A 15975-nucleotide genomic window follows, 5' to 3' on the forward strand; every position below is an offset into this window, starting at 1 on the left:
TCATTTGGACCAACCAAGACCAATCATTCCCAGAAAAAAAAAAAACAACAACAACAGTATTTCAAGCACAAACACATTTACCGGTGTGTCTTTTCTCTCTGAGCCGCAATCTTTCTGCACATCTACCAGTTATGTACAAGAGTGATTAAGCCTGATAAGCCTAATATGTGTGCATGATGAGCTCAAACAAGACATTAAGAATCATGATACATCCAATTAGGCAACAATGCACTGTCTGTTCAGGAGAAATTATGATACGTCAATAATCCTAATGACTCCTAATGGGAAATGCATCAGGCCAATTTTCTAGTTCAAACATGCATGTACCTAAAGTAGTGGGGGGCATGGAGCTAAACTATCGTAGCATATCTACTGCTCACTGGTTTGGAAGCAGCTTTAGTGCCATCCAGTGGTAGATTTAGGTGAGTGCTGCAACCCTCTGTGACCAGAAAGTGAACACTGAATTACAAGGCAAAAAAAAAAAAAAAAAAAAAAAAAAAGACTAACTAAAACCGGCCCAGGTTACAGAGGCAGCCCATAACGGGGTGGGCGTCTCTGGGATTATTTCTTTTCTTTTTTTAAAGAAACTATATCAGTGAGCTTCAAAATTTCAAATAGCAATTTCCCGTAAGGCCTACATAACTTATAACTTTGATTTAGTGAGGAGCTTCACCTGCATTATCTGAGCCACACGTACTTTTTTAAGCGGTGAAAAACAGACTTTTAATTTTGCTGTGAGCATGACAGTACACAATGCAGTGGTTTACATCTAAAACATAATGTGTGGGAGTCACACAAAATAATTTTGAGGGCATGCTTGGAAAAATGGAAGGTAAAAGGGTGCGGTTGAGGAGCTACATGATGATTATGCACCAGTAATAATATTACTGAAATATTACTGCTTCCTAGGTATTCCTGGTTTCATAAGGTGATATTACCTTTAAACAAGATACTGTTTGGGTGTTTCATGTGTATTGGGTGCTTTCATTTTGCATCTAAGTGCATTGTATTCTTTTTCATTGCATTATATTACATTTTGCTCTATTCTCCTACCTGATATGGGTGGGTTTCACGATCACACACTGTGCATTGGCCTGGTATAGCACAAATACAGGAAGCAAGACCAAATGTGTTTTCACAGAACCCACACACCCAGAAGTCAACAGGAAGTGAGCTGTGAAAACCCCAAGGCCAGCAAACACACGGCACATACATGATATTTGCATTTTACTGCAGTAACACCTTCGCTGGTGATGGCCCATCTCACGTTACAAACACCACTTAAATTTGTAGGATTGCAAAAGCTATGATGCATTTAGGTACACTTGATAGATGGAAAAAAAAATTGCTTTTATAAATATATATTATTTTTTGACAATTGACAGTCGTACCTCCAAACTTTTTCATATAAGGAAAGAAAGAGAGAAATATTGGGTCTGTTGTTTAGCACACATATAGTATTAAATTAGACCAATAAGTAAATAAATTCTACATATTTTGGTAATGCGTAAACAACTGTTAATATTCCGCATATACACCATCTGTACGTTTTTTTATGCTTTTTGTCATATATCTCAGAAGGCGTAGTCCTTGTAGTTGTATAGTCAATACACTCTCAGTAAATGTTTATCTGAAGAATTTTGTTTTCTCACTTTCAGTTATATTGAAATCAACAACAATCAACACTATTCGGTAAAACCGCCCACATTTCTCTGTGAGGGCAATTTGCAAAACACTGGTCTAAGACATAGACTTCTACAGAGTTTTCACTTTCATTGAATCTCTATGCAACTGAGTTTTAGTCTGGATATTCAGTTCAGTGCAATTCAGTCCAAATTTACTGTCCACTTTTTGCATGCAAGAGAAGCAAATTTGTTGTTGAAAGAAAGAAAGAAAGAAAGAAAGAAAGAAAGAAAAAGAGAAATGGCCTCCTTTATAAACATGTACTTAGCATACATTTTTGTTGATATTTTTCTTTATTTGTACACATTTCACAGGCACATTTCCTAACAATCCTCTGCCTGATAAATTTAAACGTCTTATGTATTAATGTTCGCCAACTGATGTAATGAAAAAATAGACTACATGGTCTTTTTTTCATTTGTCATTTTTTTAGTCTTTTTTCTCCCCTTTTTAGATTCTTTTAGATTTTTAGATTCATTCATTTAAGCTCGCTTAGATTTTGTACAAAGTTAAAGAACTCCAACGCCATATATTTACAATTTACAATACATAAACTTCATTTGAGACAAAGTGAATCAGCCCAACCCACTTTTTCTCCCAATTTCACTTGGCTCTCTGACCTGCCATGCTTTCTTTCCTTGTATGACCGCAGCAGGTCTGAGTGATATTCCCAGTCAGCTGTAAACACTGAGTGCCTTGGAGTTATCTTAGTCATACAGTCACGTGCGGCGGCATTGTAAAACTTCAAGGACCACAGCCTAATTAAACATTAATCATGTATATAAAATTCTCAGGAAAGATTAAAGGATTCCTGGCTTTAAGTGAATGGTGAGTAATGCAAGAGGTGACCTAGTTAGCTGCATTTTATTACCACCCTTTCATTTATTTCATATGGGCAAAAGTCAGCTGTCAGTGGTTTTGTTATAAATAACCTGTACCCATTCTCCTTCTTAGTCACAACCGCCACCCTCCACACACAGACAGATGCAGATGGTATCGAGCCTATCAGCACATTTTCATCTCGGCCAGATGGCACCCTGACACCTAAACTGACATGTTTAATATTTGTACATCTTTATCTCACCCAGTCAATTCCTGTCATCTCATCTAGTCTTTTCATTTCCTCCTCCCCTCGGTTTTCTGCGCCTCACACAGGAAGTGTGAAGGTCTGCCCTGCCCTTGTTGCTATCTTGCTCTCTCTCTCTCTCTCTCTCCCTCACACACACACATACACACACACACACACACACTGTGCACCTGACCACTGCTAATCTTCTCTATCTTGCCTCTTCTCTTGTTCACTGCATCCTCTCAACCCAGTCACCGACCTGCAGCTGATCTTGTACCCACACTGCAGTCACAACATGAGCTTACGGAAACTGAGTGAGTACTGTATGTGTGTGTGTGGGGTGGAGTGATGCATTTTTTTATATGCTTACTCACGGTAATCACCTGGGTTGTGGGCAACAAGTCAGCCAGTGCCGTTGTTTAGGCTGCAGTGTTGGTTTTGCAGCGCTTTAGGGAAAACAATGAAATGCAAAATTAGCACGGCAATTTAATAAAGCCTTTTCTGTTTTGTAGTTGACCTGATTACAACTGTAGGTCCATGCCTTTTATTCCTATAAACAGCAATACATTGAGAATAGCTGGTGTTACTCAGGTCAAAATTATTAGAATAATACATTCTTAGTACATTTTTATATCTGAAGAAGTTGGTTTTACATTGAAATCAGCAACATTTGACATAACCACCCACATTTTTCAATGAGTGCAATGTGGGGATCTAAGACATAGACTTCTATAACTCTCACAAATTTCACTTTTAAACCCTTGGCTATTTGTAGCTGACTTTTAGCCTGGATGTCTATCGCCATGTAGACACTCAGTTCAATGCAATTTTGTGTGAGCAGACAGTGCAGGAACTTAGGATTCACATTTGTGTCTGAAAATTTCTTTTTTTTTATTTTGCGAAAACACAAACACAAGAACACAAGTTCATCATTCAATGTCTTTATAAATATAAAGGTTCCAGATACCAAAACAGCAAAATATTAAATTTGAAACATTTAACCAAAGGCTAAAGTTCGCTTCTACCCTGCAGAAAGGACTAATAGTCATTTTTAAATTTGTAAGAGCACGTCTCACTTTTTCAGATGGTGGATAGTTTCGTGAGAGAAGTCTATATTTTTCTGCTTCACTGTTTAATACGGAGAACAGCAGACGAAAGTGAGAAGGTGGATGTGTGGAAATGCTGCCACAAATTCAACACACTTGCGTGACCATCAGTGACAAAACAAGCAGGACCATACTGCAGTGCAACCACACACACACTTGCATATGCACGCATATACGCTGCACTTTCATAAAACAACTGCAGCTGGAAACAAAGTAGTTTCACTGGTTGACTGCCTCTCCATCTCATCTCAAGAACCATATTCATTAGGGCAGAGATCGAAACACAAGCTTGACACGGCCCAATTTGCTGTAACAGCCTGGCAGAAAGAGAAGCACTCAACCTTCCCTCTCCAACTCCGCTTGTTTCATCCTCCTACTCCTCTCTTCCTCTCCTTTCTCCCCCTCTCATCTACCTTGCTGTCTCAATTTTACCCATTTCACTCCCCCTCTTTCTCTATGTTCCTCCTTTGCCTCCTTTTTCATACCCATAACAATATCAACACCTCTTCCCCCTTCTCTGTAAGTTGTTAATTGTTTAGCGCATCGCTTGCATTAGTAAATCTTTCCATCGAAAGCTCAGAAAATAAACCTGCTGTGCACCAAACAGAAACATAAAGGACTGAAATTGCATCACACCACCAATGCTGTTGCAGAATCAAGTGTCATAATTGACAGGAAAGTGGGGGTGCTGCTGCTACACAAAGACTAAACATGCAGGAAAAATGTATGCTTTCAACTTATTATGCTGTCTAGTTAGGAGACCAGAGGTAAAACATATACCAAAGTGACCAATGTGTCTGTCAAATAAGGTTTTCTGATGTTTTAGGAAGGAGATTTTCATCCAATAATGGCCACCAACTCCTCCCCATATAATGACCTTTGCCATTTTCCCACCAACTGTTCCGTTCTCTCTCCAGGTTTCAAATGGTTCAGCAGCCTCACCAACCTCACTTTCCGTCGCTCCACTGAGAAGTCAGACTCCAAGTCTGCCCTGCCAAAGCCTGATGGTGAAACCAGGCTTGCACCTGGAGATGGCAGCTCCACCGCCCTGGGCGCAGTTGCAGAGGTGACAGTGGATGACATGGGCGCGATGCGTCCTCGCACTGCCAGCTATGCCCGCTCCAGTGAGAGCTACACACACATGGGCACCCTTCCGCGCCTGCTGATGAAGAACAGGGCCAAGAGTAATAAAGGTCATCATCAGCAATTATATATTTGACATTTCAAGCTCATGATTGTTTTTGTTGGAAATCCTGGAAAACGTGGGAGGAAGTTTCACACTTGTCAAACATGACAAACGTGAAGCAGAAACTTTTCACTCTGGGTCTGTTTTTCTTTCACTATCTTTGTTTCACTCCATCCCCCTCAATCTCTCCGTGTCTCTGTCTCTCCCTTTCTTGCTTTTGTCTTGATGTCTCTTTCTGTTGTACGTCTGCTCTGCAGGCGGCCCCAGCAGCAATAAGAAGAGTAAAGATAAGAGCAGACTCAGCAGGAGCCAGAGCCAGAGACCTGCAGGGGACCAAGTCTGCATTTCCCCCAAAGCCTTCTCATCTGTGGCTGCAGATGAAGCTGGAGCTGGAATCGGAGCCAATGCTGCACTCCAGGAACACTCCACAGGCAAACACACAACCCAACCTGAGCCACCTGATGACAACAATGTCACAAATACCCAGAAAAACTCCCCTGGGCCTTCAGGTGCCTGCGAAGATGTGTCGCCATCTAGTGGTTTGACTGAAACACTCCAGGAAGGGACTTGTGATGGCCAAGGCATCATGCCAGCAGGTCCAGCTGAGGCTCCTGAACCCCTGAGGGAGACCCCGCCACCTTCAGTCACCCACGGGACGGAGGAGGAGGCCCAGCCTGAGGAGGATGCTACTACCATGGGCACAGAGAGCCAACCCACTGCCAGTGAGCCTCCTGGACCTGAGGAGGGGGGAAAAGGCGGCATGCTGACTGAGGGCCCAGACAACACGAGCCAAACATCTGAAAGTATTTACTGGTGAAGCATCTTTTTTTGTCAGTACAGAACGGCTTATGATAATAAATTAAGATTTTTTAAAGTCATCTAATTGTTTCTGACAGAGTGAGAAGATATATAGAGAAAGTTACTTTTTCAATGAAGTCAGGATGAGCAGCTGAACCCAGGTGAGGGCTGTCAATATTATTGATTTCACCGATTAAATCCATTTCTGAAATGAAGGCGGTATGAAGAGGAAGATGAGGAGAGGGGATAGGAGGGTTTTTAAGTGTTCCTGACAATCGACAGATTATTTATTTATTTTCTCCCAAGTCCTTCACTTTTTGGCAGGGACGCAATAATAATAATAAAAAAAAGTTACAGAAAAAAGTTTGACCATGTTTTTATTTAATGGTATACATTCATGACACACATTATGGTAAACAGTGTCCTGAAAGATCTCCAAAAATCTTCTATTAAGAGACTTTTATTTACCGTGGTTTTTGATCCACTCTGCTAACTGCGAGAGGCGCAGTTTTGTCCCCTGGGAGCGGCAGACAGGGGGCGCAGGGCGGTGGTAGAGGTGCCAGGATGCACAGAGTTGACCAGGAGTGCGCACTGTTGCGCTGACTTTGTAGTTGACAGGACTTCCCACGGGCGATGGGTGTGAGGTGAGAAAATAACGGAATTAATTTCTTAACTTTTGCAAGAGCAGCATCAGCATCGATCCCTCTTATTGATTAGAAGCTGCTGGTGTGATGGTTTTGTTGGCCGTAATAGCGTTTTGCATGGATTTGTTTTGACACCCGAGAGATGCGCAGTAATATGCTGATTTGTTTTTATCTTGTACGCCTCATGGTTATGCAGCTGATTTATCAACAAAGTCAGCACTTTCTTGAGGAGTATATATGACACCGGATCATGAAAGCAGCTTCTGAGATCTGAAACATGCCCCCGCCTCCCCCCGAGCACAGATAGATAGATTTTCTGTTTTCTCATGACATGTTATGGCTTTCACACCTCCGATAGCCTGAGCGTGATAGCAGAGTGGTGATAAAGTGCATGCATCATGTTACACTGGGATTTGCACCGTGTGTGCAAATGCATGCATGTAGGCGCGTGCGCGTGCGCAGACACACAAGGGTGTTTGAGCGCGTGCGTGCAGTTTAGCCCATTAGTTCAGCTCATGGACCGTGGGAAATCGCTCTATAATGTACAGCATGTTCAGTATGGGCACATCAAAGACCTCTCTCTCTCTCTCTCTCTCTCTCTCTCTTCACCCCTAAATCATAGGTCGTTACATCACTTAGTCTTTCTTTGCCCATTTCCCTCTCTCCCTCTCAACAAAGTACAGCTCTGTAGTTCTTCACAGAGTTTGTTAACCATGGCTGCTTAGAAAGGATAAATCTGAATGGAATAGCTTTTTGATTGCATTTGCTGGTTTGTGTGCCAGCAAGTTGGCAGAAATGGGCACCAGCATAATAATAAGCCTCTTTTCTTTCGCCCCATTGCCCATTTTGGACCACAGCATGTCAACTCCTCTGCTGAAGAACAGCGTGAAAACACGAGGAAGAGGGATGGCATTCCCCTTGAGCCCTTGTTACCACAAATTATGTCATAGAAACTTGTGATTTTACTGGGCAATTCAGCATGAGCCGCACTGTATCCAACAGCTGCCTCTGACACATATGAACAAGCTGACCTCAAGCCATTGGACCTTATTTGTCAAGCAGTCGCACAATTGTGTAGAAAGTATCATAATACATAATACATAAAAAGTTCTGTGGCAAGTTAAACATTTTCTTTAAAATGTGATTCAAATTCAAAGTCAGACAGTAATCACACTGAAAATCCTAAGATGAAGTGCGGGCACACTCTGGTTTCATTTGTATGAAGCATGAGCAGGGCTCCTCAGAATGTCTTGCCTTTGTATTTAAACCCTCTTGAACCCTGCAGCTGGCACGCCAAACTTGCACTGCACTTTCTACCCTGCACGATGGGCTGCTTGCTGTCTAGATCCCTGGGAGTGGTGCGCTGCTGTGTGTTTTCAAAGCATGATTGGCATCTATTTGCAATTTTTAGCGATGTCAGATTCTTTTTGGGGGTTTATTTAGGAGTTGTAAGTACTGCATTTTTGGTCAGTGCAGATACAGAGTCTTAAAGTTTTTCAGCTGAGCTCTGGCACAGGGCCAGCTTGCCAAGGGAATGTACAGCAGTACTACCGCGGGACCTATTAACATTCCCCAGCCCAGTGCCACGCCGGGGCCCTTTGATCTGTTCTCTCAGTGGACATGTGTAATATGGCTCCACTCCGGGCCCTGGGAGACCCATCAAGCAGCTCCACTGTGGGAACTGCCCTGATTGAACTTAAAACTTCTCTGGGCATGTAATTGCCCCTTTTCTCTCGCTCTCTCCGCCTGTATCACAAAGCTGCACCGTGGTACCCAAAGTGTGTCTCTCAAGCCTGCGCCACTGTGAGGCTTTTGACATGTGATCTGGGTCCATCATGAGTGTGAAAGTGTGAGTTATGGGGCCCAAGAGACTTGAGAGGCCGGCTCCATATTGAGCAACCTTAGCTGCACAGTGGGGTTTGTTATCTATCTGTGCTCCCCCAAGCTGAAGTGCATCAGCACTTCGCTCACTAGACAGCCTGCTGCCGGAATGGGTCATGGGAATATGGTCATGTTTTCTGACTGTTTTAGTATGCCCTGCACCTGTTGCAGGACACACACACACACACACACACACACACACACACACACACACACACTCTGACGCATGCATGTATGCACAACCACACACATACACATGTTAAACAGCTTCTAAAGGGCAGAGGTTTACTGTTTTTATTCGTTTGGCACATTGACTGACCTTTCTCTTTTCATCTCTTCCTTCCATTTCCTTCTTTTCTTTTTCTGACCTTCCTCTCTCTCCTTCTTTATGTCTGTCTCTCACTCCATCTCTCTATCTCCTCAGCCACATGGAGCCAGCAGAGAGCCAGGTGGATTATGTCCAGGTAAGGTTGCTCTGTGTGTGTGTGTGTATGGATCTGTATGTGCCCTTGTAATGTATGCATGTATTGAGCTTTTTTTCCTGCTGAAATGGTATATAGACAGCATCTCCCAAACAGCAGGTCAGGGCCTGCCAGTGTGAATACAGCTGCTGCTGCTCCTGCTTTGGAAAACACTCGAACGTTAGCTGGCAGTATGCTGATCCCCTCTGTGCAGAAGCCCATTCATACCATGTATTTTTAAAAATGTATGTAAACATGTAGTTTGTTGTGTTGCTAAGCTGTCTTGATGACTGTTACAGTTTCTGGGCTGTTATAAAGAGCGACTGGATTTTGTTGGGGAGTTAGCTTTATGTCTAAGGTACAGCTGCACATGAGTGGCCTATGTGTATCTTGGACGGTATTAAGATATTACAGCATACCAGGATATTTAGGAGTATTTGGGGTTTTATCCTGATGATTGCTGCATATAACTTTATCTCGAGATGACTTCCTCCAACTACAAAAGCAGTGGATTAGCCACAGGATTTTATTCAGTTGCCAGCCTGCCACCACCTTACATCATCTCCATTCAGCCCACTGATATGTTGGTATCCGCTGTAGCAATAAATGTCATCAGGTCCTCCAGCAAGTTATGCTGAATCTATGGAAGAAGGGCACATATGTCCTATCTATGCGTTATATGTGGGTCATACGTATTTAAACCCAGCAGGCTAATTGCTTATTAGACACACAGCATTGTAGGCTAGACATCAATGTCATGCAGGCTACAATGACTTCTATTACCAGCCCCTTTTATTTATTTATTTATTTATTTATTTATTTATTTATTTGACACTTTGCCCAAGCTTACAACTTAACTAAATATGAAGACTGTCTGGCTGCTAGGCTGTGTGAGATGGGACACAAGAGTTAAAATAATAATAACAAAAGTTTATAATAACTATAATAAGTAAATAATAATAATTTTTCAAAACTAAGTACTCTACATTGGAAAGGACAGGGCAGGCCAGTTTGTGGATGTGTGGGAATGTGGTGTTGTGGAGCTGTTTTGCAAAACCAGAGATCAAAATGTAAAAGAAACCAATAGTTGAGAATTGTGCAGGCTAGGGAGAGAAGATCTCACCGGTCGAAGGTGTGACACGGCTTAATACACATGATGACAACGTGGGCCCAGGTGGGTCTCATGCCACTAACAAGCCCGTCCCCTCTGGAGGTCGGGGGTCATCACAACACACGGTCAAATGCACACAGAAGCATGGATGAATCACCCATGAAAGTCATTCTCTGTCTGTGTCTGTGTCTCTCTCCCTCTCTCAGTTACACATTAAACACCTGAGATGCCATCAGACAACAGCAGTCGTACACCCTCACCACAGTCCCCTGCTGTTTTCAGTCTAAATGGAGGAGCGTTTCTTTTTGAATTAACTCCCCTCTACCCAGTGATATTGGATTGGTATTTTAATGTGAGCTTTAAAATGTAATTGTGGGCAATTATTAGCCCTTAGACTTTGACAGTTATGCTCATTTCAGCAGGCTCACCCTGCATTTAGCCTAATTCAGTCAGCCATTTAGCTAATTGAATCTGGGTATCAGCGCAGTGTGTTTCCAGTGTGTAGTTGCTGCTGCAGCCAGTAGGTGGGGATGTAGACTCAGTTTATGGGCTCAACATACAGCGGCGACAGAGAGAAGCTGTTGTAAGATCTTGGAGACGGATGACGAGGATTGTCTTATGTGCATGTTTACTCCACACACATATTAACAGAGCAATTAACCCGAGGAAATTGAGGGAGAGAGAGAGAGAAACTGCAGTGTTGAACTCCTGGGATGTGTTTGTCTATCGATTATATATCAGAGGCAGGGTGGTAAAAGCCTTCTCCTATGACCCTGACCCATAATCCCACTGTAAAACAACCCCAACCACAACAAATTGACTGAAGTAGCAGGTACTCTCAGTCGACAACACAGCACACTGCCTTGCTGCAGGATTTTCATTGCGTACATCTTCACCATTTTGAGCCTTTTTGTGATTTTCCACATGCCTCAAAACCATCAAAATACAAATTCATAAAAATGAAAGCAAGCTCATTTATAGAAATTTACAATAATGCAACAATAGAAGGTATAATAAAGATTGCAGTCACTTTAATCTTCATGTATGCCATCATCGTGTAAATTCTCTTGTCTAAGGCTAATACACTGACTTTCTTTCAGTTTCTCGGTTTTAAATAAGCTCGATAGAAACCGTCAAGCCATTTCTTGAATGTAATATTGGATGAACGCACGGCCACTTCATTCTGATTTTGTGCACAGAGCAATTTTACACTGATTGGCAGTGTTGATTGAAAAAGACACCTAATAGTTACAGATGGCTAGGCTTCAATTAGGCTAATTAAAAGAGAAAGTTTTTTAAACTGCAGCTTCGGGGGTGTTTGACAGAGATAAATTATTATCTTGTGCATATTGCTGGTGCTCAGTTTTTGTATATACAGCTGCTTATGGTTTGATTTAATATTTTAATTAAACATTTAACAAAATGGGCAACACATATCCAAAAAGAGCCCTGGGCTATGTGGGAGCTAAAACATAGATATGACAATAAAGTGCTCAGTTGGTAAAGTCTACAAATTAGGATTATTGTTTAATGAAAACCTCACCTTTTTTGACCCCAGTGCAGCTCATTTTTCATCCCCTCCACTCGCCTATTTTGTCGTCTTTAAATGTATTTCTTCTGTCCCTCTCCCCCTCCCTCATACCACAGCGGCTCCTCCCCTCTCCCCTCCCTGCGGAGCTGCCAGCCATCCCTCCATCTCCCTCCATTTCTCTGAAACATTTATGACAGCTGATGTTTAAATCACGAGTTGGCCTCAATGTTCTCTGTTATAATGGGAGAGACCAGACAAATGACTCTTCCTTGGCCTGTAACGCACAGTCACACACATGCACATGCACACTCACACACACACAGAGACATACAAAAAAAAAAAAAAAAAAAAAGAGCGAGATGAAGTGAGACAGAGACAGAGAGAAAGAGAACAAGAGATCTGATATGAACTGGCTCAAAGAAAATATGTAATCAGAAAAGGAAGCCCCACCAAGTGCAGGGCAGGCTCAGACACTCCATTCATCTTTAACATCAGATATATCTATCATTCATTTTTTATAGTAATAGGCATGGCTGGTCAAGAAATATTTACTGTTTTCTTTGGTGACTTTTAATGAAAGACGTTTAAAAAAAAAAAAAAAAAAAAAGCTTTATAAAAGGCCAGCGGCAAAGTGAGAAAAACAGGCCTGACCTTAATGTGTTATTTTGAAACTCTAATCAAGATTTTCACTCTCTGCCACTGGGCGTGTGTGTGTTTTTGTGCGGTTTTGCGTCTCTCCACATGTGTGTGTGTCAGCATGTGTGCCTGTGTCTGCTTGTTCTTGAGTACGTTGCAACTGTACGTTGTTCTTTAAAATGAGTGTGTGCGTTTGTGTGTGTGGCTGCTTGCTGTACGGTTTTTGGTGTGTTTGTTTTTGTCTGCAGCCCAGCCCTGCTTTGTCTCCTGTCCTATTTAGTGGTATGGTGCTACTTGAAAGGGAGGGGCAAGAGGAGGAGGGGGGGCGGCGGTGGTTCATATGCGGTTCATTAACATATGTCTGGCACGAGACTCGCACAGAAAATTCTGAGTGTGTGTATGTGTATGTGTGTGTGTGTGAGTGTGTAGGTGATTGTCTGGAGGGGCTCAGCTGTGTGTGTCTGTGTGCGTTACTGCATTTTTGATTATGAGAATGTTTTGAATTTCCAAAATCTCGGCACGCGTGTGCCTGATTAAATTAAGTCTGTGTGTATGTGTGTGTGTCTGTATGTGTGTGTGTGTGTGTGTGTGTGTGTGTTTGTCTGTGTGTGAGTGAGACTATTACAGTAGATTGAATTAGTATGGCGCCTCTGTGAATGTGAGGGGGTGTAAACTGACAGGATTGATCCCTGCTTACACACCCCTGGAAGATCTTCAGTTACTCTTCCTTCACCATGCAAACAGATTGACAAAGACACACACACACACACACACACACACACACACACACACACACACACACACACTAGATTCTATAAAACTTCATTTAAGTTTCTTCATTTAAAATTTAAAGTTGAGTACATGTTGTAACCCCCGTCTGAAGGGCTTTTATCAGCACTCGTGTCACAGCAGTATACCCAGGAGGGGGAGAATGAACGAGGAAAACATCACTCTCTCTCCCAGACGTTGCATTAGGTCACTTCATTCACGTTAAAGATGTCTTTAGCTGCGAGAACAAGAGGTGGAGGCTGTATTTTTAGGACTCATTTTAATGGGGCTGAAGCTGGATTGTTGGTTTTTAATTGCACACTTGTGTTTAAATGACACACACTTTGTCTACAGACTGAGCGGACACACACACACACACACACACACACACACACACACACACAGCGGTTCCAAGAGAGGCCTCTCTGGGCAACATTATTGAGACCATTGTTTCAGATGAGCTTTGAGTCACATATCTGGCGGCTCGATACGGATTAGCCAGTTGGTGAATAGAGGACACCCTGCAAAAACACGCTGATGACAATCTGACACACACACACACACACACGGTGATCATTAGCTTTACCCTCCTAACCCCCAGTAGAGCTCACCCTTTGTTTACAGACACGCACGTGTGCGCACACAAACACACACGTAGATATGTCTGCACACACAGTCTTGACCTCTCTCTGTTTTCTCACATATTCCCTATCTCTCACACACACACACACACACACACACACACACACATATCCACAAGGTTTCCCCCTCTCATGTTCTCTCACTGTCTGTACTCTTTATCTTTCTCTCACTTGCTCGCTCACACACACACACACACACACACACACACACACACACACGTTCCTTTCATTAGTGGGATGCTTGCAGGCACATGCAGGGATTCTCCATTGTGCTCCCTATCAGCCTGCGGGACAGGGTTCACTAATTAATATTTAACTGAAGACTGCCTCCAAGCAGGGGAGGAGATGTGGAGATAGAGGGGTGGAGGAAGGGAAGGAGGAGGAAGAGGAGGAGGAAGAGGAGGAGGAGGAGGAGGAGGAGGAGGAGGGACAGCAAAGGAGGAAAGGAGAAGCAGTGAGGAGGGAGGGGAAAGGAAAGCAGGGTGAGGTGGGAGAAGATTAGGCTAGAGGTGAGGGGAGAGACGGGAGGGAGGAGGCAAAGGGGCAAAAGGTGGGAGGAGGAGCTCATTGATAAGCAAGGTGGAGAAATATTAGATAAGAGAGAGCTTGAAACAAAGAGGTGGAGGCAGGGAGTTTAAAGACACAGGAGGGCAGAGCAGAGAAAGGGAGAGATAGAGGAAGTGAAAGTCCAAAATGTCAGAGACCGGTATGGGAGAAAGCAGCGAGAGGAGGGAGGGGAAGAGAGGGAGAGATGGAGGGTGGAACAGGAGAAATGGGAGCCTGTGTGTGTGTTTTCCAGAAGCACGGAATGAAAAGAAGATACCATTTTATAAGGAAGCAAGGATGGAGATAAAAGTGAGGGCCAAGGCGCGAAAAGAAAGAAAGAAAGAAAATGAATAAGGAAGAAGATAAGGGTAATGAGGTGTACGAGCAACACCGAAATAACAGCGAGAGAGAAAAGGGAGAGAAAAGGGGGAATGCCAGAAAGAGACGAGCAAACGAGAATTCAAGCCATTTAACGGCTATGCTTTCTGATTTGTAGGGGAAAATGTTGCGTATCTTTAAATGTCTAAGATTATATCTTTATTGCTACATAAATTAAGTATACCAAGAGGCGAGGCTGGATGTGGGGAAGCTGTTTGATGAGAGAAAGTTAAACAGCAGAAAAATTGATGAAGGGGCGACTTAAGTGCTCACTGGTGCAGTTTCTTCAGGATTATTTTTTAAATTTGCAATTAACTTAAAGATTCCTCATAAGCCTCTCCATTAATTATTAAAAGTCTTTTTTTTTTCGTCTCTGAGCTCCATGTTCTTACGTTGAGGATGCATAGAAAGTTTAGGTGGAGATGTTGAATATATGAGCAGAACAGATGCAAATCGCTGTGTTTTTGAAGAGTTGGGGGCCTGTCGAAGTCTTGCCCAGAGGCCCGAATAGGAGAGGTTCCAGCCTCGTTTAATCCAACCTGTTCCTATAGCAACCTCAAGCTGCTATTTAAAAATATCTGAAATGACTTTTGAATGGTGAAGGTGCTGTACCTGTCAGCTGCTGGATAAAAAAAAAAAAAAAAAAAGTGAAAAGAATGAATAACCTGCACGCTGAAATATTCACCCCGGAGGTTCAACAGTGTGCAGAGTGCAGTACATTTTTTCCTCTGTATCAAATGATTTTGAAGACACTCAAACTCAGCCGTAGTCAATCCGTAATGCCGCCTTAATCCACACTGTGGCTTCCCGCTGTAGCTATTTTGAGAAGTATTTTAGTTTAGTTTAATTCAACCGAGGATGCGTGCAAGAGGATGCAAGGGCATGTATTACGGCACAAAACAAAGAGGCGACAAATGATAGATATGTGCTGTGCTTCAATTGCAATACATATCTAGGACTGCTTGCTGAAAGTCAGTGAGTTGAGTCATTCGTCAGAAACCCCTCAGTCCAGTTGAGATTATTCAATTATTATTTTTTTTTGTTGGTCAGTGTGCATTTCAATAACAGGATAAAACAGACAGAAGACACAAAATGCAGAGGGATAACGTTTCAATGAATAATTATAGATAAGGGGAATCAGAAATACATTTGTATATTGTAAATATATTGTAAAAAAAAAAAAAAAAAAAAAAAATATCAATGTTATAACATGTTCTGCTTGTTAACTGATGAGAGAAGCTGAAACCTGAGATGGATCAGTTAGTAAATTAGGCTATTTAAGTGAAATAATAAAATAAAAAAAAACAGGCTGTAAGAGCTTGATTTAAACAGACAGTGTGCTGCCTGTCTCATTATCTGAAAAATCCATACTGTTGCCCAACATTATATGTCTGCACTGCAAATCTTGCATCATCTGCAGCTGTCTATTATTGATTTTTAAATGCTCCAAAATATGTTCCCATCACTGTGTTGCATTTGATTATGTTAATGTGATCGAAATCTCCGCTGAAACTCGTGCCGGTGGACTTTCTGATG

General features: G+C 42.4%; 1 protein-coding gene across 1 annotated transcript in view; it reads left to right on the forward strand.

Moving 5' to 3' along the window:
- The first annotated feature begins 2960 nt into the window (after positions 1-2960).
- sh2d3ca (SH2 domain containing 3Ca) overlaps positions 2961-15975 on the forward strand; it is a 66500-nt gene continuing 53485 nt past the window's right edge. Inside the window, exons 1-4 of the mRNA XM_030065831.1 lie at positions 2961-3066; positions 4776-5051; positions 5302-5857; positions 8792-8831. Of these exons, the coding sequence (XP_029921691.1) occupies positions 3048-3066; positions 4776-5051; positions 5302-5857; positions 8792-8831 (891 nt within the window). The 5' untranslated portion in view covers positions 2961-3047. The remainder of the gene's footprint in view (positions 3067-4775; positions 5052-5301; positions 5858-8791; positions 8832-15975) is intronic.

This window comes from Myripristis murdjan, chromosome 12 (genome assembly GCF_902150065.1).
Source record: "Myripristis murdjan chromosome 12, fMyrMur1.1, whole genome shotgun sequence".
NCBI classification, from domain to species: Eukaryota; Metazoa; Chordata; class Actinopteri; order Holocentriformes; family Holocentridae; genus Myripristis; species Myripristis murdjan.